Source organism: Dipodomys merriami, unplaced genomic scaffold (genome assembly GCF_024711535.1).
Source record: "Dipodomys merriami isolate MVZ:Mamm:240054 unplaced genomic scaffold, mDipMer1.0.p SCAF_34, whole genome shotgun sequence".
NCBI lineage: Eukaryota > Metazoa > Chordata > Mammalia > Rodentia > Heteromyidae > Dipodomys > Dipodomys merriami.
The window spans coordinates 7,385,703-7,406,833 of record NW_027204937.1 but is presented as its reverse complement, the minus strand read 5'-3'; the positions used below and the strand labels follow the sequence as shown (position 1 = coordinate 7,406,833).

The window sequence follows — 21,131 nt, the reverse complement described above, 5'->3', positions numbered from 1 at the left end:
CATCTGCCAGACACTGTACTTTATTTATCTTGATTTTCTATCTCCTCAGTTAAGAAATATAAATCATGAGCAAGTGCAATCTTTATATTCAATGTACATTAGGTAAAAAATGAACTCTGTGACTTGAGGGAGGGGCAGGAAGAAGAAAAGGAGGGAGAATGAAGGAAGGAGTGACACTGACCAAGAAGTATTGTACTCATAACCTGACTTATGGAATTGTAACCCCTTTGTACAAGTACATTGTCATCATCAACATCATCAATTAAAAAATATCATCCAGCCGGGAGCCAGTGGCTTACACCTGTAATCCTAGCTACTCAGAAGGCTGAGATCTGAGGATCACAGTTCAAAGCCAGCCGGGCAGAAAAGTCGGTGAGACTCTGATCTCCAATAAACCACTTGAAAACCAGAAGTGGCGCTGTGGCTCAAGAGGTAGAGTGCTCCCCTTGAGCTGAAGAGCGTAGAGATAGCACCCAGAGTTCAAGCCCCACGACCGACAAAAAAAAAATCATCCTCAGCATCATCGTAATAATAAATTAAAAAATATAAGCCCATGAGGGCAGACAGGGATTTGTGTCTGTTTTGTTTACTGTCAAACCCCAGTGTTCACTATAAAAAACTGAATAGGAAAGCTTGGGTTTGTGGGCTCACTGATGTAATTCTAGCTACTTAGGAGGTAAAGACCAGGAAGATTACAAATCAGTGTTGGCCCATGGAAACAGTTTGTCAGACAACCAGCTCCACCAATCACGGTCATCTCTTCTACATATAAAACGGAGATAAGGAAGTTTGCAGAAGTTTATGAGACCCAATCCCAACAGAAAAGGCTAGGTAGGGTGGCATGTGCCTGTCATGCCAGTTACCACTAGAAATGCAAATGGGATTACAGTCCTAGTTGGCCCCAGGCTGGGGTAGTTCAAGTTCCCATGCTATCAAAAAAGAAAAACAAAAGATGAATGCAGTTGGCTGATTTGACTAATGCGTAGGTCTTCACATTGCATTCTTTGTGTGTGATGTGCTAGGTGTATAGTCAAAGTCTATGTCTATGTATTGTGTTGTGCAAGTATAGTCTCGATAGGCTGTTCTGCGTGTCGCTATGCGGTATATGTAGTGCATTGTGTTTATTATGTGTAGTTACACTTTGAGCATTACGTGTGCAGGCATACACAATCGTTCCACACATGTGGAAGCATGTTACTTCCTGTACCCTCAGAGGTGTCATCTTGCCCTCACATGGTCCGTACCTACAGCCTTGCAGTTCTTAGTCAGTGCGTCCATCTCATAGCCAGGGTGGCATTCACACTTAAAATAGCCCTTGTAATTCACACAGATCTGGCTGCAGGCATCTGGGTCTTCACACTCATCAATGTCTGTGGGGAGGAGCAGAAGTCAGAACTGGCAGGAGGCTCTGCCTCTATTTGGGTAGATAGGGGGAGGTCTCACCGCCACAGGTCTTCTGATCCAGGAGCCGGAAGCCTGCTGGGCAAGTACACTCAAAGCCGATCTTGAGGTCAGTGCAGATGTGGGAACAGCCACCATTGTTGTGCAGACACTCATTCAGCCCTGGGGAGGGACATGGGCCCCTGAAGTTGGTGCCCAGAAGGGATGAGGACAAGGTGGGGGAATGCAGAGCAGAAGCAGAGCCAGGACTCCCAGAGAACCAGGAGGGCTGGAGACCTCATTGAGCCTCAGCTTCATTAACCAGAGGGCAGGGATAGAGGAGGTCCAAAGAGTGCAGGTCCTTGCTCAGACCAGACACTAGCAAGGACAGAATGGAACCAGAACTCAGGTCTTTGGCCTCACAAACCAGGGCTCTGTCTACTACCAGCCTGAGGTCTTTTGGAAATCTATTTCATACAGCTCATCCTTCCTTATGATCTCAGGTTCAAGGGGGCTGTATGTATAAGGTCCAACTCTTAAGACAGCCCAAGAATGCCTGCTTGAAAGGCCCTTGCTTGTATTTCTCCAGACTCAGGGAGTCTATGCTCCTCCTGGAGCAGCTGACTGAACACTCTGGAACACCTCCAGCTTTTGCAAAGTTCTTATTTACAGGATCTGTCTCCTGAGCTTTTCCCCCATTCTGAACAATGCTCTGTGGTTTGACCAGGTGCAGGGAACTCCCTCAAAGCTTCCTTAAAGGCACATGTCTGGTCCCCTGCCATTCAGATGCCTTTCTCTGGATATACTTGCTTATGTGCTTATGTCCCATTCTGGGCAGAGCACAAGCTTAGTATGCCAATCAGAGGGAATCCAAACAACATAAGATGGCCCCATGCTGTTCTTATAGTATCTGAGTTTCTTAGGCCAGGGCTTCCCCGCCCCTCCCGCCCCCCCCCCTGCCCCGCTCTATCTGTTATGGGGCTTGAACTCTGGGCCTGGGTGCTGTCCCTCAACTCTTCAGGCCAAGGCTAGTGCTCTACCACTTGAGCCACAGCCCCACTTCTGCTTTTCTGGTGGTTAATTGAAGATAAGAGTCTCAGGGCCTTTCCTGCCCAGGCTGGCTTTGAACCGTGATCCTCAGATCTCAGCCTCCTGAGTAGCTAGGATTATAGGCATGAGCCACTGATACCTGGCAGGCCAGGGCTTTTTCTTTCTTTTTTTTTGGGGGGGGGGTCGGTCGTGGGGCCTGAACTCTGGGCCTGGGCACTGTCTTTCAGCTCTTCAGCTGTAGACTAGCGCTCTACCACTTAAGCCTCAGCCCCACTTCCAGCTTTTTCTGCTTATGTGGTGCTGAGGAATCGAACCCAGGGCCTCATGCATGCAAGGCAAGCACTCTACCACTGAGCCACCTTCCCAGCCCTATTGCCAAGTCAGTTTTCTCCCTACTGTCTTCTTAACTCCTCTAATCTCAGCACCTGTGCCTATTCCTCCACCTCATCATAGGCCTGGTCTCAGGATTACCCACTGCTGCAAGGAATGAAGAAATGCCAGGAGGTGCTTTAGATCTGGTTTCCCCATCCTCCACTCCCTCACCACCTTCTGGAAGGTCCTAAGGGAAGTCAGGAGTCCAGGACCAAGGCTCACCAAGTTCTCACAGCATCTCCTGAGCTTTAGAATCACAGGTTAATTTCACAGCCAAGGGAAAGAGTCATACCACCCCTCTGCCCACCAGGCTCATGCACTGCAAATCCAGCCAAGCCAAGCAGAGCCGAGCTGAGCCAGGCCTGGCCATGCATACAGCTGGTCTGAGCTGCCCAACCCAGGCCATGCACAGCTATGGGGTGCCCCCACCTCCAGCTGGAGCCATGCTCAGGGAACGTCCCCTTTACCCCTGGGCCTCCTCCTGTTTCCCTGGAATGCTGGTGCAACTGAAAGAACAAGATCACAGCAACCCCATGACTAGGAGGTCCAGGGGTAGCTCAGCCAAGTCCAGCCCTGGGAAGCCCCACACTCACACTCTTGGGAGTGGGCTGAGACACAGTACCTTCAGAGTAGACTCTAGGGAGGACACTATCTGCAGGAGTTATTCTATCACTTACGCACTCTGACCTCTCATACTATCTATATTACTTCCTGGGTACCTTCATTCATTTGTTTGCTCATTCACTCACTGCCTCATTCATGCACCCACTCACTTCCTTCCTCTCCATGTGCAGGTGGCAGCAACGTTAGTTCTGTGTATTGAGCACTCACTGGAGTGGCATATGTAGGCTGGCTCTGAAAGGGGAAAAGAAACTCTGGCTCAAAGGGACTGGTTTCTGATGATAGACGAGCAGTCCCTCCAGGGCTGAAATGCATTGGGGGAAGAGAAAGGAAAGAAGTCCCGATCTGTCTATCTCTGTCTACCTTCCCCTGAAGGCCTGAAGGGAAGTCTCTGGCCCTCCATAATTCTGTCTAGCCTGGAGGTGATTCTGTTAAGGAGCCAGGAGAGGAAGGAAGGGGAAGGAATGGTATTTGAGGCTTCCTTCCATGAAAAGAAATAGTGATGTCATGTTCCCCAGCATGCATACACCCTTGCATGCTCACACCTGCATGCACACACACACACACTCACACTCACACACACACACCAGCTTATATACAGGGACACAGAGAGACTTGGGGACTATACTGACACATCTACACAGACTTGAACACACACACACACACACACACACACACACACACACACACAGATGTGCAAATGGCATTTCCCTGCCTTGCTCAGGAGATGTGGCTATAGACATACTGACCTCTCACCAGCACAGAGACAGAAAGGAGGCACACAGACACAAGCACATACATGCATACTTCTCTTTGACATGTCATGCAAAAAACAAAAGAGAGAGTTTAGTAGGCTAGTAGTCCCTGACTAGCTAAAAATCTAGGTTTCTTCTTTTGAGTCTTTCTTGACAAAGCCTAGGGGCAGGGAACGTGTCTGTTTCCACAAGCTCAGATGGAACTGAGTAACCTTCATGAAGCTACTCTTCCTTTCAAGCAGTTTGGTTTTTAATCCGTGAAGGGGAACGAGAGATACTGTTCTCAGGAACTCCAAAGCACTCAGTTCCTGAGTGCCCAGGAGAGAAGGTGCTGGCGAAGTCTCTTAGGAGGCAGGGACAGGCCTAGGCTCTGTCTTCAGGGCTTCTCTATCCGAATCCCCTGAACTACTGGCCTGAGAGCGACAGAAGAATGACCCATGACATCTGGAGTCCACATTAGATCCTCTGTTCTCTCTCGCCTGGAACCCACCTGCGAGCTCTAGCCTTAAAGACAGCTGCCTCACTCCATTCCTTACTTTAGTCCAGTGTGAAAGTGTGCTTTCTGCAGCAGGTCCCGGGATGGTGCCACCTCCTAGGACTGCCCTATCCTCACTCAGGATGCAGCAGTGGCCCTGGGGCGTGTCTCAATTGGCAGCCCCGCTGTTCTGTTCTTCCTCCTCTCTCCCTCTGTAGGGTTGACTGCACGGGGCTGGTAGCCTTAGAGACCAGGGAGCAGGACAGGAACTCCAAGGAAAAGATAGTTGCAGAGAGCACACACTCAGAGGTCTAAATGTGGAAGGAATGAAGAGGAAAGACCAAGTTTGTGAGGAACAGCCTAACATTTGAGCATCCAGGCTGGAAAGGAAGGTACTTAGAGCTTTATAGAGATACAGAACAGAACTCATTCCAGGGATAAAGAGCCCCTTCTGAGGCCACAGGATGGCACACAGGCCCAGAGACAGTCAGATCAGAAAGTGTCAGAGCAGAATGGCACATGAGGGCCTGGGACCCAGAGGCCAGGAGTGGGGAGTTGGCAGGAGGGTTAGTCCAGTTATTGGGTATACACAGGTACCATACCACACTCTTTCAGAAGCTCATCCGACCAGTCTCGGCAGTCCCTCTGAGCATCACACACTTTCCCGCTGTCCACGCACTCGCCACTCTTACACTGAAATCTGCGGGGACCCTCACAAGTTGACTCTGTCGGGCCAGACAAGAGAGTGCACAGTGCCTGTAAGACCATGTGTAGGAAGGGCAAGGTGGGGCCAGGGCCCACAGAAGATGAATGGAGTCCCAGCATCAGCCCCCACAGGTCTCTCAGGAATAGCTCAGAGCCAGTGGAAGCTCTGCTCACAGGACAGGATCCCAGGGATAACCAGGATGCTGAACCTCGTCTAGCTGGCAGGACAGGGGGGGTCGGGGGGGAGGAGGAGTATCTGTTTCTGATTAGGCAGCACTGGGGCCCTGGGAGAGACCATACAACAGTCCCACAGAGACCTTAAAAGGCTGGAATAAGCTCAGGGAGAGGGGGGAATCTTTGTCCATTCTCCCTGATGACTAGTGTGTTAAGGGTCCCCTCTGTTCATATAAAAGGTAGGTGATGACTAGAAGAACAGGATTCAGCCTTTGCTTAGTCTGAGGATGAGTGAGGGAAGTCAACCCAAAGCCTGGGTGTGAACAGTTGGGAGAGAAGATGGCAGGGCCTAGATTTCCTGAAGTGACCTTTGATGTCCTCCCAGCCCCCTTTCAGTTTTATGCCCAAATCCTTAGAAATCCAGTGCTGGTGCCTCTGGAACCACACAGGAGAGGGGGCCAGGTGAAGAAGGGGCAAGCGATGATCTGGGGGCAGTGTATCTAAGGGACTGAGGGGGAGCCTCTCAGCTCTGCTCTCTCCAGGTGTGGGGGGGCTGTGGGGGCGGGGAACTCAGGAGAACGCTGCTCCTCCGCTCTGACCACACGCACCCTGCAGGCAGCCAGCTTCATCACTCCCGTCTGGGCAGTCTTGTTCCTGGTTACAGCGTTTGATCGCAAGGACACAAGTCCCATCCCCACACTGGAACTCGTCCCCACGGCAGGTCCCTACTGCTGCTGAGAGAGGGCAAGAGGAGAGGTCAGGGTCAGTGTGGTGCTGGGATAGCTCTCCCCAGCCTCATGCTAGACCCCCTGGCAAGAACACCAGTGGCTGAACTTAGGAGCCCCCTAAGGACACCTGGCCAAGGCACCTCCAGTTTACACACGGGAAGACTGAAGCTCAGAGAGGGGAACGGCCTTGTCTGCAGTCACACAGTGCTCCGGCTGGCAGGGCCAGGACTAAAACTCAGGTCTATCTAACCCTGTCCATTATCTCTCACAACAGACACGTGGCCTTCTGTGGAGTCCTAATGCTCATAACTTAATGACTTTGTCCCCTCGGTCACCTCTTCCCGAGCCAGGCATTGTGGGAGTGGGGAATCTGGAGGCCACAAAGAGCCAACCTCCTCTCCCACGCTTCCGGCCAGAACTCAGGGGTGGAGGGGCGCTGAGGGGTGTACACAGGAGGCCATCAGCCTATGACGGACTGTGAGCAGGCAGAAGGACCTTGAGGCAGCTCCCTGGAGGGACCTAGTCTAGCTGGAACAGTTTGTAGAATGAGATAGGCCCAACAGGGAGGGAGAGCACGTGGGAGGAGCTCCTGAGCACACGAGGAAGAGGAGGAGTCTCAGGAGGAGAGGACGCACAGAACCCGTGAGGGCCCCTGCAGCGGCCTGCCCTCTCCCGGCCCACGTCTCCTTCCTGGCTTAAAGCAGGGCCACGTGTTGGCAGGCAGGCAGGCAGGCAGGGGAAGCACGCGGAGGCCCGGCGGGCCGGTGCGGGCTCCGCAGCCCTGGGTGGGGCTGGGCGGTGCGGAGGGGGCTTACGGCAGTCGGCCTCGTCCGACTTGTCCTTGCAGTCGCGGTCGCCGTCGCAGCGCCAGCCCAGGTGTATGCACTCGCCGCTGCGGCAGGCGAACTGGGCGGTGAGGACGCAGGCTGCGGGCGCCGCGGTCCCCGCGCCGGCCCGGCCGCACAGCTCGGCCGCCTCGTCCGAGCCGTCCTCGCAGTCGAATTGGCGGTCGCAGACCCAGCGCTCGGGGATGCAGGGGCCGCCGCCGTCGGCGCCGCAGCGGAACTCGTGCTGCCCGCAGGCCGGGCCCGCGCAGCCGCGCTCGTCGCTGCCGTCCCCGCAGTCGTCGTCTCCGTCGCACACGAACAGGGCGGCCAGGCAGGTGCGGTTGCTGCACTGGAACTCGTGCGGGGCGCACACTGCGCGGGACAGAGAGCCGGTCGGCCGGCCGCGACCCCAGGCTCTGCCACCCTGCTACGGAGGGTCCCACCCTGGCCTGTGGGCCGGAACGGGTCCTGCCAGAGGCCTGCTCTGGGGGCACGGAAGCTTCCAAACCGGGGCAACACACACCTGCCCTGGCTGCGCTCCCCAGACCTCAGGCAGTGAGAGTTACGAATTCCTCCTGGCGGCCAGCAGCATGGCGGGACAAAGGAAGAGCTCCAAAGCTGTTCCCAAAGCCAGGAAATGCTCTGTTCACATGTCTAAGCCCAGGCGACGGGGGCTGGGGATGTTCCTTGATGGCCTGGCTGTGAATAACCTGCTCATTCCAGCCAAGTCCCAGCCAAGCATCCATGGCTCTGGCCCATCACCTTCCTCCTGAACCTACCCCAGGCTCCAGCCACCCTACAGATTAACCCCTGTGCAGTCTTTCCTTCCAGCCTTTGCTCCAGTCTCTCCAATCTTCTGGGACCCACCTCTTGCTCACCACTGCCTCTATAATTTTTTTCACTCATGAATTCTCATCCTTTAAGGGTCCAAATTCCATCCTCTCCGTAACACACCGTGTACTTCTTTGATTGGGAAACCTACCTCTGCCTCTGTTCCTTTTTGTCTTCCTTGGACAGCCAGCCCATGTGTTTAAGTTTCATGTCCTCCATCTGTCCCCAGGCTACACACAGCCCATGTCCTGAAGGCTGGCATGGAATTCCCAACAGGGAGTGCAAGTGCAGAGCATAGTAACAGACTGCCATCTACTGACCGGGATAGTTAGGGGTGTTTAGTAATTAAGGGCATAGGTCATGGGCCTTGTCTGGTGCCTTGGGCTTCCTCCCTCAGTTAGGGTGAATTCAGAGCAAGGATGACCTTACAGACCAGTCCAGCTGCTAGTTTCTAGGTAGGAAAGCTGAGTTTCAGAGAGGAGAGAAACTTTTCCAGGGCCATATAGGCAGTCCATGGTGATGAGAGAACTTAGGTTTGGGGTGTTTCCTTTCTGTTTTGATCCCTTTCCTCAGCTTTTCTGCTTTTTATTTATTTTTTCCCCCTTTGTTTGTTTTTCTCCTGTCTTGGCATGTGAGCTATTTTCAAGACAATGAATGCCTAACCTCCTCCCTTCCTTTTTGTTTTCAGACACTGGCCAAGAACTGGCCCTGTGTCAGGTGGGTCAGAGAAGCAGGGGCTGTGACCACAGCTCTCAGGGTGGTAGCAGTACCAGATCTCTCCACATGGAGGCACCCTGAGTCTGTGTTTCTATTTTCTGGTGGAAAAAAATGTCAATTTTCATTGTTCCTGAATATAATATATAGTGATGACTTGAGTTTCCACAACACAGGCAGTTCATGTCATGTATTTTTGACAGCTCTACCAAGTTTCTGACAGCTGCATTTTATCTCCTTCTGGGCTTTTGGGATACTGGGACATGGGTGGGACAAGAACACCCTCCATGACACTGTAGCCCCTCTCAAGATGAGGCTGATGCTTGGATTAGCTCACCTCCTGCCTGTCTACACTCAGCTGTACCTGTACAGGATGGGAGGACTCCTGCTTTGTGAGAGTCCTGGTAGGAAGTGCTTATTAATACTGAGGTTCTGAAGCTATCAGGAACTCTAAGGTTAATACCACCTAGGCCCAGGGAGCCACTCACAGCACTCATAAATGAAAGAGCCTCAGGGATGGTAGAATTCTTCCTCTACCCAGGTGTCAGGGAGCTGTGGCCAAACAGCCTAAGAAGACCTTCTAATACCCTGGCTCCAGTAGTTAATGGGTAATGTTCCTGTCCTAGTAAATGATCACAGCTGAAGAAACAAGCCAGTGTCACCACTGGGACTTTAAAACTGCGGGTCCCAGACAAGATCTGCTCCCTCTCCTTATAAATGGGTTCCTGCATTAGATCCATCCAAACTCCAGACTTAGAATCTCAGATTGCTAGTAGTCAAGTCTTGGGAAGAGACAGCTTCTTGTCTGGAGCAGGAAGTTAGAATTCTCACAGAGAGGCAGCAGTGAGCAAAGTGCCTGTCAAAAGCCCTCCTGAGTGACTACTCATAATCCCAGCCCAGCCTCACAGCCCCAGTAGTATAACCAGTCTACTCTCCTCTGTGACCCAGTACCTGGCACATAGTAGCTACCAATCGAATTAAAATGAGTGAGGCTGGACCACAGCCCCCATTGGCCCAGGCCTTGCTGGCCTGCTCCCCGAGGAGCAGATAATCCTATGTTTAAAGCTCAGTGATGTGGAACTATCCCGATGACCACGTCCATCTGTCCCTGCTGAGGCTGCTGGGAATGTCTTCCCTGCCCTGTGACATCCAAGATTTCAGCAACAGTCATTCTTCCCACCCCAGGAATCTATCCCACCTCCCCAGCAATGCCAGTGCCCTGGCTCAAACCACCACCATTCGTCCATACAGCATGCTCCCTGGTCCCCTGCCCTTGCTCAGAGATTGGTAGACTTGTGGAATGGATGAGCAGATGCCAGTTATGGTAAAGAGCTTTGCTATCCAGACCTGAATTTGAATCTCAGTTCCATCACTCAGCCTTGAGTGGCACTTTTCCTCCCTTGTCTGAGCCTCAGTTTCCTCACCCTTAAAATGAGGATGATAATGGCTACTCATGAGGTGATTGTGAGGATGACAGAAGAAAATGTCTCCCAAGTGCCTGGCGGTTACTATGTCTTGATTGTTATGCTTTCCTTTTCACTCCCAGGCCCCACTCCTCAAGGTTGCCCAGCTAGGCTTGGCAGACCCTGGAGCTCTGACCCCAGACTCACAGGTAGCACAGCCGGCTTCATCTGCTCCACCCTCACAGTCCTTCTCCCCATCACAGCGCCAGGAGGCAGGCACACACTTGTGGCTGGTGGGTCCACAGCTCAGCTTCTCTGCAGGACACACTTGCCGGGCTGTGAAGACAGATGTGTATAAGTTAGCCAAGGGGAAACACAGGGCGTAGTGCCAACCAGACCTTCCACTTGGTCCCAGCCACCTGGCGAAAGGCCCTGGGAAATCCATCAAAGCTTTCTGTCCTGTTTCAGTTTCTTTAGCCAGAGCCTCTGTCTGCCCCTAAATCTTAAATCTGACTTCCTCCACCACTGCCCTGTGTAATGTTCTCTCACAGGCCCCTGGTCTCTGACATTCAAGTCCCTTCTCTGTCCAATGACTTCTTCCTGCACCCAGCCACACCCTCTCACCCCTCCAGATCTCCCCTTGTAGCTCTGGTGATTTGGGGCCACCATGTTCCGCAATCTTCCCTGCCTTTTCCAGCTGTGGGCCTTTGGACCTCAGTTCACCTTCCAGATCAGAGGCTCCAGATCGGTACCAGTGGATTTGAAGGGGCTCACTGAGGCCCCAGCAACTCCAATTCACCCTTAGCATCTCTCTCAGAGATGAGTGATGGTGCTGGGGTCAGCCGCTGTGTGGCAGGGCCCAGCGGGACTGCACAGCTATAATTACTGCAGCTGCAATCAGAGGCTGACTCCGTCAGGGGCCTGAAGCCCCAGGGTTGATTCTCAATTTGGAAGAAGAAATGAGAACATTACCTGGGGCCAGGGGCTACTCTCATCCTGACCTTGCCCTGATCCATGTAATAGCTGAGGCAGATGCACCTCAGACCTTCATGGTTGGCACATACCGACTTCCGGGACATACAGAATGACCAATCTCGGGTCTCTAGGATGTGCCAGACACAGGGTAAGGATTATGTCCTATCCTCCAACATGGAGCTTGAGGACATGGGCTCTGGGGCCTGGCTGACTGGTTATGTGACTTTGGCCAGAAATATTTATTTCTGCATCAATAAAGTGAGGATAGCATTACAACCTGTCTCACAGGATTGTTATGATAACCAGGTTAATGTCTATAAAGCATTGCCAAGAACACTCGGCCCAGTGTTTGCTAGATGTTCCCTATTATTATCTGCACAAGTCTTGTTTATTCATTCAGCGAATAAACTTATTCAGCACTACTGTAGACCAGACATGGTGGGGTAAGCACTGAGTTTCAGTCACACAGCTGGCAAAGAATGGTATGAGGATTCTGGCAGCTGTGTATGATGCCAGAGACTAAGCATAGTCTGTTGCTCCCCAGAGGCAGGGACAACTCATGTCTCAATCTGAACTCTGACCTCAGACTAGTTTCTTCTCCTCTTACTTCTATAGCTGGGATGAGACTACAAGGGATGGTGAACAGTCACAGAAAAATGGGGTAGGGGTATATGTGTCTACATGAAGGGCCTCGGACACTATGCCATGGCAGACAATGCTGTGCTTGGCCACCCAAGTGCGGGCCCCAGGTTATCCTTAGAAGCACATTTTATGAAGTACACAGCAGTCCACTGGGAATTCCAGATTCATTTTACAGAAGTTTCCCTTTACAGAGTTCAGTGAAGTACTGACACTCAGTGACCTTTTAAACACAAGCTACCTTGGGCTATCATGTCAAGTTGTGATGTGAAGAGGATTAGGAATTTGAAGATTGCAAGTCCCTCCAGGTCACCTCTATCAGCCACATACCACAGAACCTCAAGGAAGCATTTCTGGGTCCCGCCAAGACATGAAGAAGCTGAAGCTAACCAGCATCTCCCAGAGGGATAGGAGGCCAGGAAGCTGTCAGAGGTACAGGTTACTGGGCCCTAGCTATGAGCCGATTCTAGGATTTGAAGGCAGAGTACAGAATCTGTATTTTAGTTAACAGTCCACCCCCAGGCCAGGTGATTCCCAGGTATTTCTGTTTGGGAACCTCTGTACATCAATGTGTACATCCAAAACACATAGAATTCTTCACCTCTTTCACATACAATGATACCATAAAAGTGATACAGGTATTGTAGACATTTCCAAGTGACTGAGAGAGCAATAGGATGGAAGAGCAGGTTACCACTCATCCCTAAACCAGATCTTAGGAAACTGAACCTCTTCAGGAAGCTCAGGAGTCTCATGTCCTAGGCACCTAAGGTGTGTCAGGCTGCTCTATACAAAATACTTTATATTTGCTTATGCCCCCCTACTCCCAACCACCGGCCCTGCTTCTCAATTAATTTGGAACTTAATCCCCAATGTGGTAGTGTTAAGAGGTGAGATGTTTAGGAGGTGATTAAGTCATGAGCCCTCTTGAATGGGTTAATGCCCTTATAAAAGAGCTCCCTTGTCCCTTCTGCTATGGTAAGGTGACACCATCTATGATACATTGACTCTGTAGCTTCTACAACTACAAGCAATAGATTTCTGCTGTGTCCAAACGACACTACCTAAGATATTTTTTTACAATAGCCAGATTCAACTAAGACACACCATTACCCTCACTCTGACAAATAAGCAGAGCCTTCAGGCTGTGTGTACCAATTTTAGGGCTACTTTTCACAATGGACTAGCATATCAGCAGTGTTCCCTGGACTGAACAAGGCATCATTTCTACAGGTAAGTACTCCATTGTACAGATGAGGAAACTGAGGATCAAGAAGATCAAGACCTGGCCCAAACATACAACTGAGAGGCAAAATCTGAGTCCCAGCTGGGTGCTGGTGGCTCATGCCTACAATCCTAACTACTCAGGAGGCTGAGAACTGAGGATCATGGTTCAAAACTAGCCTTGGCAGGAAAGTCTCTGAGATTCTTTTTTTTTTTTTTTTTTTTTTTTTGTCGGTCGTGGGGCTTGAACTCTGGGCCTGAGCGCTGTCCCTCAGCTCTTCAGCTCAAGGCGAGCGCTCTACCACTTGAGCTACAGCGCCACTTCCGGTTTTCTGGTGGTTTATTGGAGATAGGAGTCTCACGGTCTCTCCTGCCCGGGCTGGCTTTGAACCGCGATCCTCAGATCTCAGCCTCCTGAGTAGCTAGGATTACAGGCGTGAGCCACCAGCGCCCGGCTTCTGAGATTCTTATCTCTAATTAACCACCAAAAAGCCAGAAGTGGCTCAAGTGATAGAGCACTAGTTTTGAGCAAAAAAGCTCAGAGACAGCACCCAGGCCCCAAGTTCAAAACCGGCATCCCTAACTACTACAGTCCTGCCCTTTCCATCAAACTTTGTGTGCTCAAGACCTAGCCTCAAATTCTCTTCTCCAAAGGTCAAGTGACTAAAAGGGCCCTTGGACATATGAACCACATCCGGATGTCTGGTTCTGCAGACCCCAGTGTAGCAGTCAGCTGGCTGAACTTTTAATGAATATTTATATAGTTAATAGCATAACCTTTCAGCAAGGACAATGATTAAACAATCGTCTGCTTCCTTTCTTTATAATTAATAAGACATTTGCTGTGTCCCTAAATAGACAGCTCTAATTACAGGCTCTCAAGGACTCAGCAGTGCTGCATACCATCACCTCACCCCCAAACAGCCCAGACCCTTGGAATGCCAGGCCAGAAGGGCCTTGGAGGTAATGTTGATGAACATCTGGAATGGCAGGAGCCAAAGGTTCAGACAGGAACTGGATATTGGTGCTCCAATATCTTGAAACTCTTCTAAAACTCCTCTGCTGGCCTCTCTTAGGATGTAGCTAAGAGTGAACGTGGTTTTCCAGGCTCCAGGCTAGGCTTCTGTACTACAGAGCTCTAGGAAGTGCTGATGAATAGAACAAAGCCCAGAGAGGTAAGAGGTCTGCTTGAAGTCCTATGGTGAGGAACACAGCTGGACTTCCATCCCCCATCTACATTTATAACTTATTGTACTTAACCATTGCTCATGAGAAAAGTAAACCCTATTGGTCTGTCCCTAACACCTTGTAGCTATAAGACAGCTCCTATATCTTTGCTCTGGCAGGCTGTGCAGGGTGGCCCTCTGAGGCTTACTTTCAGCCAAGGCCCCAGGCAACATGATAGAGGAAAAAACAGTATGGGATTTAGAGTCACAGAGAACCGAGTCCCCGTTTTATTTACTAATGCTAAGGTTCTCTATGTACTCCAGCTCCACTTAAAAGAAAAAAAAAGGCCTGAATAATCTATGTAATGAAATGGGTAGTTTAAATGAGGAAACATAAGCTGGTGCTCACATCTGTAATCCTGGCTACACAGAAGGCTGAGATCTGAGGCTCACAGTTCAGTCAGCCCGGGCAGGAAAGTCTGTGAGACTCTTACCTCCAATTAACCACCAGAAAACCGAAAGTGGCGCTGTGGCTGAAAGTGGTAGAGAACTAGCCTTGAGCAAAAGAGGTCAAGGACAGCACCCAGGCCCTGAGTTCAAGCCCCACAACTGATAGAAAATAAATAAAATAAATGAGAGAGATCTGATTTCACCACTATGCAGCTCTCATCCCCGGATGGCCTCTCCTTCTGTGACAGGTGTGTCCAAGAGGGATCTCTAGCCTCAGGTTCTATGAGGCAGGAGGGAAGAACACCACTGCAAAAAGACAGGTACCTCCAAATGCTGGTGAGGGGCCTTGAAACTACTTTGGAGTGGCTGAAGGTATTTACTAATTTCCTGAGAATCCTGCCCCAGAAATCCAAACCCATGGGTCTTTCTCCAATTCATAAGTTCACAAATGAACAAAAAAAGGAAATGTCTGTTGAAAAAAAAAAAAAAAGAATGAAAGTACTTGGTGGCTGCTCATTGATCAAGCAAGTCTAAAGTGTCAAACTCCAAAGAGTCTCCAAATGGGGACTGCCAGCTCTTAGACGCAGTCTATAGGAACCACCAATGTCACTCTGCCTAGCTCCTGCTCCACCTAAGAGACCATTCTTCGGTTGAGAAGAAGGGAGCTACGCCATATGGGATCAGGCAAAAGGCTTCTAGCTAGGGTAGTCCCTAACTTGCTGAGTGATGGCAGAAAAGCTCCAGACTGCCATTTCCTAATCTATAATAGGAAGGTGAGTTTGGCTCATCAAGAAAGGCCCCCGTCCCGGTTTTAAGATGAAAGGAAAAAAAATCCATATTTGTAAGTAGCACCCAGAGATGTAACTTGCTCCCCTTGAAGCACTTTCTCCTCTGCTTGCTACACCCCTCCCAACAGATGCCTGAAGGTGGGTCAGAGCGGACTCCAATCAAGGGAGCTATAATTAGAGCTGAAATGCTACTTTCATTAGGCAAATGTTCTGGGCTTTCCCATTGTGACTCTGGCTATATTTTATGAGAACAAAACTCAGAGCCTGACAGAAAAAGAGCTGGGAGGAATCCTGACCAGGCACAGCAGACAGCATAGCAGGAGGAAATGGAACAATTGGGACCCATTTCGGTATGCCTTTCCCTCCCAACACCTCTCTCCCTCACCTACACTCTTTGAATACCATAATATTCCAATGTCTTAATAGTCTAAAATAAACTATCACGTCGGAGGCAGAGGGCTTAAGAGTCCAATATCACAATAAATAGAACACTTTACTCCAGCACTGGATTTTCTCATTGGGTCCTTGCATCCCCGTAAGGCAGGTACCATGATGCCACTTTACAGAAGAAACAGAGATTCAGGAAACCTGGACAAGATGCATGAAGTTTCACAGACAAAAGGACCTGACCCGACTATATCAGATAGCAAATACTATGCTTTACTATCTGTAATATCTCTGTTAGGGGTGAGGAGTGGAGCTCTATCCTGGGAGCTGGCACAGCCCCAGAAACCTGGTAGGCGATAGGGGGTTGCTATGGCAATGCCAATTAAATGGACAGCGGGTTGGCTGCGGGGTTTACATTCAGTTAGGAAGCTGTGAGCAAGCCTGCTACTAGGTTCCATTGCCCCAAATTCTGCCTGACCCTTGTGGCCAACTCCCCTAAGCAGCCCACCCTAGCCACAGGCTCTGCCTGATTCTGACCAAAGTAACTGCACAGGAAGTGAGATCCTGAATCAAAGAGAAAGAAGGCCTCAGAATATGAAGAATTCAGCAATCCTGGGACTGTGAAGCCTTTTAATTTCTGGAACATTAAAAGCAGGGCTCAGGCTGGGGCTGGTGGCTCATGCCTGCAATCCTATCTACTCAGGAGGCTGAGATCTGAGAACTGAAGTTCAAAGACAAACTAGGGAAGAAAATTCCTTGAGACTCTCATCTCCAATTAACGACTAAGAAGCTGAAAATGAAATATGTGGCTCAAGTGGTAGAGAACTAGCCTTGGACAAAAAGATCAGGGACATTGCCCACATCCTGAGTTTCAACCCCATGAAAGGCACAATTTTAAAAAGGGGTGAGGGAGGAGCTCAGATAAGAGTGAGAAGCAGGCAGGAGCTTATAGGAAATGACCAGGATAGCTGGAGGAAGAGCTGGGCTTCTCTGTTCTTAGAGTGTTTCCTTGGCTGCTATTCTCACAGGCTTGCTGGTATGGGTCAAACTTCTGAGAGGTTGAAGGCCTGTGTTTGTTATGAAAGAGACCTGCCAGGGATAGACAAGGCTTTGAAATCAGTCTGTCAACTTCTCTAGGCCTCCAGCTGTTCAATTGCTAACTGAGGGGGGACCTAGGAGGCAGGGGAAGTGGAACAGGAGGGCTCCCCACAGCTCACAGGGTAGGAAGGCAGCAAGTGCTGAGATGGGTGAGAGGGAGGAAGGTAACACTGAGCTGCCTGGATGAGGGGAAGGGAGGGTGGTGAGAGGAAAACTGAGGAGGGGAAAACAGGGATGGAGGCTGGCGGGGGGGGGGCAGGAAGAAAGGCAACATCATCAGGTATGGGGAGAAGGGGGAGCAGCACAGCCTTCAGGCAGTAATACAGCCCCCCACTAACAACACCCTCTCCCTCTGCTTTCTGTCCCCAGTGTCCAGACAGTGGGATACCATCAGTAGAGCTGGCTGACTACATACCTCTTCCCCGGTTGTATCTGACTTGCCCTTTGTTAGCTGGACAGCCCTGGCCAGGTGGGCAAACCTGTTTGAGCCTCAGTTTCTTTCTCTGAGTGAGGTCTACCTCCCTTCTCAAGGCTGCCACGAGGGAAGTCACCAGTGGGCGTGGTGAGGCTTTGTTCCTTCTGAAGCTCAGGACAAAGCAGCAGGCTTCCTTCCTGCCCAGGCACCTCGGGATAGCATGGAGTCTGGCTATGTGGCGGAGTGAGGAAAGGATGGGGCTCTCAGCATGACTGCAGAGGGCAGGGCAGCTGGGCAAGACGATGAGGGGCCCTTTGTCTGGGGCGGGGGTCCGCTCTTGTTCTCCCTTTCTCTCTCCCTTTCTTTCTCTCACACAGGCTGGTAGCTCTGTTGCTAGGAGACAAGGAAACCCAGTTATCACCAACTGCAGCCCTAGATGGGACTCCAGCCTCCATTGTCCCTGCCTCTGCCTCTGGGGCAGCTGTTACCCCTAAAGAGAGGCTTCTGGGTCCCCTACCAGCCCCCAGCCTCCACATGTTCCACCCCCTACCTCAGCCTTTTGTCTCAGGCTTGCACTGCTAAAGCTCTGCCTCTGGACCACTGGGTCCTTCCCCGCCCCCTTCTCATCTCCTTTTTAATTTAACAAATGTCAGGGAATGACCTGCTGGGTGTAAGTTTGCTTTGAGGATTAGAGCTAGGAAAAGAAAGCATGGAGAGACAAAGAGCAGAGTATGCGAGGCAGGTCCAGGGCCCTCCACCTCACCCCTGGCTACCTCCGTGGTCGTGAAAGATGGAGCTCCTGTGCTCCGTCCAACCAAGACAGAGGAAAGAGCTGGGCTCTCAGAGACCTGGCTCTCTGGGCTTCAGTGTCCTCCTTTACAAAATTCAGAAAGTGACAGTACCTGTCTCCCTAGGCTGCTCTGAGGACAAAAGGAACTAAGGCACACAAAGAGCTTAGCATGATGTGGCACTCAGTAAATGCTTAACAAGCACCCGCAGTCATTTGCGTTAGTGCCACTGGAATTACGATTAGGTTCCTGGAGCATAAGAGCAGGGGAGGCCTGGAGGATGCACTGTAGTCACATCTGAGCAAAGGGATTCAGTGGGCTGTTTCTAACTCTTGATGCTGGAGGAACAGGGTCAACCTGCAAGAGGTTTGTGAAGTCCCCAAACTAGCAACAAGCAACCAGATATACTTGACATTCACCAGGAGCCTCCCACTTTCTCCCTGGCACAAAGTGTCCCTTGATCTCCTCACAGGAGTCTCACAAGCTTCTCAGGAAAGTGAACAGATAAGAAAGTGAGGCAAGGCCCACCCTCCACTAACCCAAGCAGGAGAACTTACTGCAAGTGGCCTTCCACTCATCAGAGCCGTCGGGACATTCCTCCTCGCCATCACATTTCCACCGCTCGGGGATGCAGTGGCCATTGTCACAGGTGAAGTCACTGTCTGCACAGGTCTTCTTGGCTACAGGGCAAGAAGAAGATGTGGTGAGCACAGGAGGCTTTTCTAAGACACAGGTGGCAAAAGAATAACCGGAAGGATGGGCTTGGAAGGTGGCTCAGTGGTAGAGCACTTGCCTTGCATGCTCAAGGCCCTGGGTTGATTCCTCAGCACCACATAAGCAAAAAGAAAAAAGCCGGAAGTGGCGCTGTGGCTCAAGTGGTAAGCGCTAGCCTTGAGCTGAAGAACTGAGGGACAGCGCCCAGGCCCAGAGTTCAGGCCCCACGACCAGACCCCCCCCCAAAAAAAAAGAATAACCGGAAGGTGCCCATTCTAAAAGCTGGAACAAGCCAGGCATCAGAGGCTCACATCTGGAATCCTAGCTGCTCAGGAGGCTGAGATCTGAGGATCACAGTTCAAAGCCAGCCTGGGTAGAAAAGTCCATGAGACTGTTCTCTCCAATTAACTACCAAAAAGCCGGAAGGGGAGCTGTGGCTCAAATGTTAGGCCACCAGCCTTAAGCCCCAGGACCGGTGCGGGCACGCGCGTACACACACACAGACACAGACACAGACACAGACAGACACACACACACACACACACACACACACACACACACACACACAGAGCTAGATTATGACCTCTCATAGTGCCACAGGTGACACCCTGGCCTTGCCCTCTGAGTGAAGAGCTCAAATCCAATAAGGGGAACAGGATCCACTAACATCCAACACCACCTCCCTTCCCTAAAAGTATGGTTCCACTGCCACCTCCAAGAAGTCCTCCCTGATCCCCTATAGTAGTTGCTTTAACCCTAGTTCTCAGTCCCTTTACCTGTGTGTCTCCCCACCCCCCTTCCTGGCTCCCCGGCTAAGCAGACCTAAAGTCAAATCTCTCCTGAATGCACCAGGGAGCTCATATCTTGAATCTTAAAAGTAGATGCTCACTTTGTGCCAAGATTAATGAAGTATTTTGTACTCAGGGCAGTGATGGACATGAACATCTCCTAGGAACACACCAGCATCAATGGTCCCTACCCTGAGGCAATTCCAGAGGCCCTTCTGGGGAGATCTATGTCCTTGCTGGCCTTCCTCCATCTACACAATCTTGGGGACAGTCCCTAGCCTCTGAGCCTCCCTTTTATTAACTATAAAATGAGAGAAGCAGAGCATGGAAGGTTGGCTCACTCTTACAATCCTATATACTAAGAATGTGGAGATCTAATAGATCAAAAAATTCACAAGACCCTCAGCTCAACAAGCCAGGTCTGGTGATGTATGCCGGTCATTCCACTATGTGAGTGGCATGTGTGAAAGGATCAAGATCCAAGTTGACCCAGGCAAAAAACCTCCAAGCCCTACCTGAAAAATAACTGAAGCAAATGAGATGGGGGCATGCTGCTCTCTGTACTGCAGTCTCAGAGGAACTAGTTTTGGGGTCAGGCAGGAGACATAGAGGGCTGTGTACTACGGTGCCCCTATCATTCCTGCTCTGTGCCATGCTGGTATCTGGTGCCTTCTACATTTGGTCAGGACAGAGGTGAGAGCAGTTGTCCTGCCTGACTGCCCTGGCTCTGCAGTTGTGACTTCCTGTATAATGGCCCCAGGCATGTGGTGCTGGGACTTCTCTGTATGGAATCTGCTTGCAGGGTCTACTCCCTGTGCAGGCTGGGGCTATGGGTCTAAATGTTGCTCTGAAGTGCGAGGTGGAAAAGGAAAAGTGCTCTGGGCAGGGAGCCAGCGTGCTGCATTTGAGTCGCGGCTGTACTGTGATTTGCCGTGTGTCCAAGTCACTCCTTTAAATGACCTTGGGGCTAGATGTGAAGTCAGGGGCTACCTGGATTCTGCCTCTTCCCAGATGCTGAGAGGTTCTTCATCCCAGCTGGTTCCCCCTCTTTTCTTCCCTCCCTACATTTCCTAATTCGTCCCCACCTTGACTGCTGGTGGTCCCAGCACACTCCACTGCTTACATCATCACAACTTGTTCACACGGCCCTTTGTCCAAAAGGCCTTTTTCCAAACTGCCTTGTCTCCATTACACACTCAGAAATCACCTCCTCCAGTAAAGCCTTCCCTAATCTCTAGACCTTGTTGGGGCTTCCTCCTAGCTCCCACATTTCCCTAAATCTCCCTCTAGGGTAGAAGCTGGCAAATTTTCTCCAAAAAGGGGTACGGAGTAGGGGCTTTGAGACCACAGAGTCTGTTACCTCTCAGCACTGCCATTGCAAGGCTGACATGGCCAGGTAATAGGTAAGAGCAGGACTGTGTTCCAATAGTTTATTTACAAAGATGGGCAACAGGTCGGGTTTGGCCTGTCACCTGATGGCCTCATCATCTGATGACCTGTCACCTGATGACCTCAACTCTCGATCATCACTGATTGCCGCCCCCCCCCCGAAGCCTAGCATGGCTTGCTTTGCCCCAGACCCTGTGGCACAGGGGTGATGTCAGACTCAGTAATAAGGAATAAGGTAGATCTCAGGAGTCCTTGAGCCAAATGCCCAACCTCAG

At 50.9% G+C, this 21,131-nt stretch overlaps 1 protein-coding gene across 16 annotated transcripts in view; it reads right to left on the bottom strand.

Annotated features, from left to right (window-relative positions):
• Positions 1-21,131, bottom strand: part of Lrp8 (LDL receptor related protein 8) — a 76,219-nt gene that overhangs the window by 24,085 nt on the left and 31,003 nt on the right. For 2 of the 16 annotated variants that reach the window (XM_069987185.1, XM_069987194.1), the window contains exons 3-10: positions 18,523-18,645; positions 10,243-10,371; positions 7,076-7,459; positions 6,141-6,266; positions 5,256-5,378; positions 3,270-3,308; positions 1,444-1,563; positions 1,245-1,370 (exon numbers count right to left, since the gene is read on the bottom strand). In XM_069987185.1, the coding sequence (XP_069843286.1) occupies positions 1,245-1,370; positions 1,444-1,563; positions 3,270-3,308; positions 5,256-5,378; positions 6,141-6,266; positions 7,076-7,459; positions 10,243-10,371; positions 18,523-18,645 (1,170 nt within the window). The remainder of the gene's footprint in view (positions 1-1,244; positions 1,371-1,443; positions 1,564-3,269; positions 3,309-5,255; positions 5,379-6,140; positions 6,267-7,075; positions 7,460-10,242; positions 10,372-18,522; positions 18,646-21,131) is intronic. The other 14 variants (XM_069987193.1, XM_069987196.1, XM_069987201.1 and 11 more) reach the window with 12 other exon arrangements.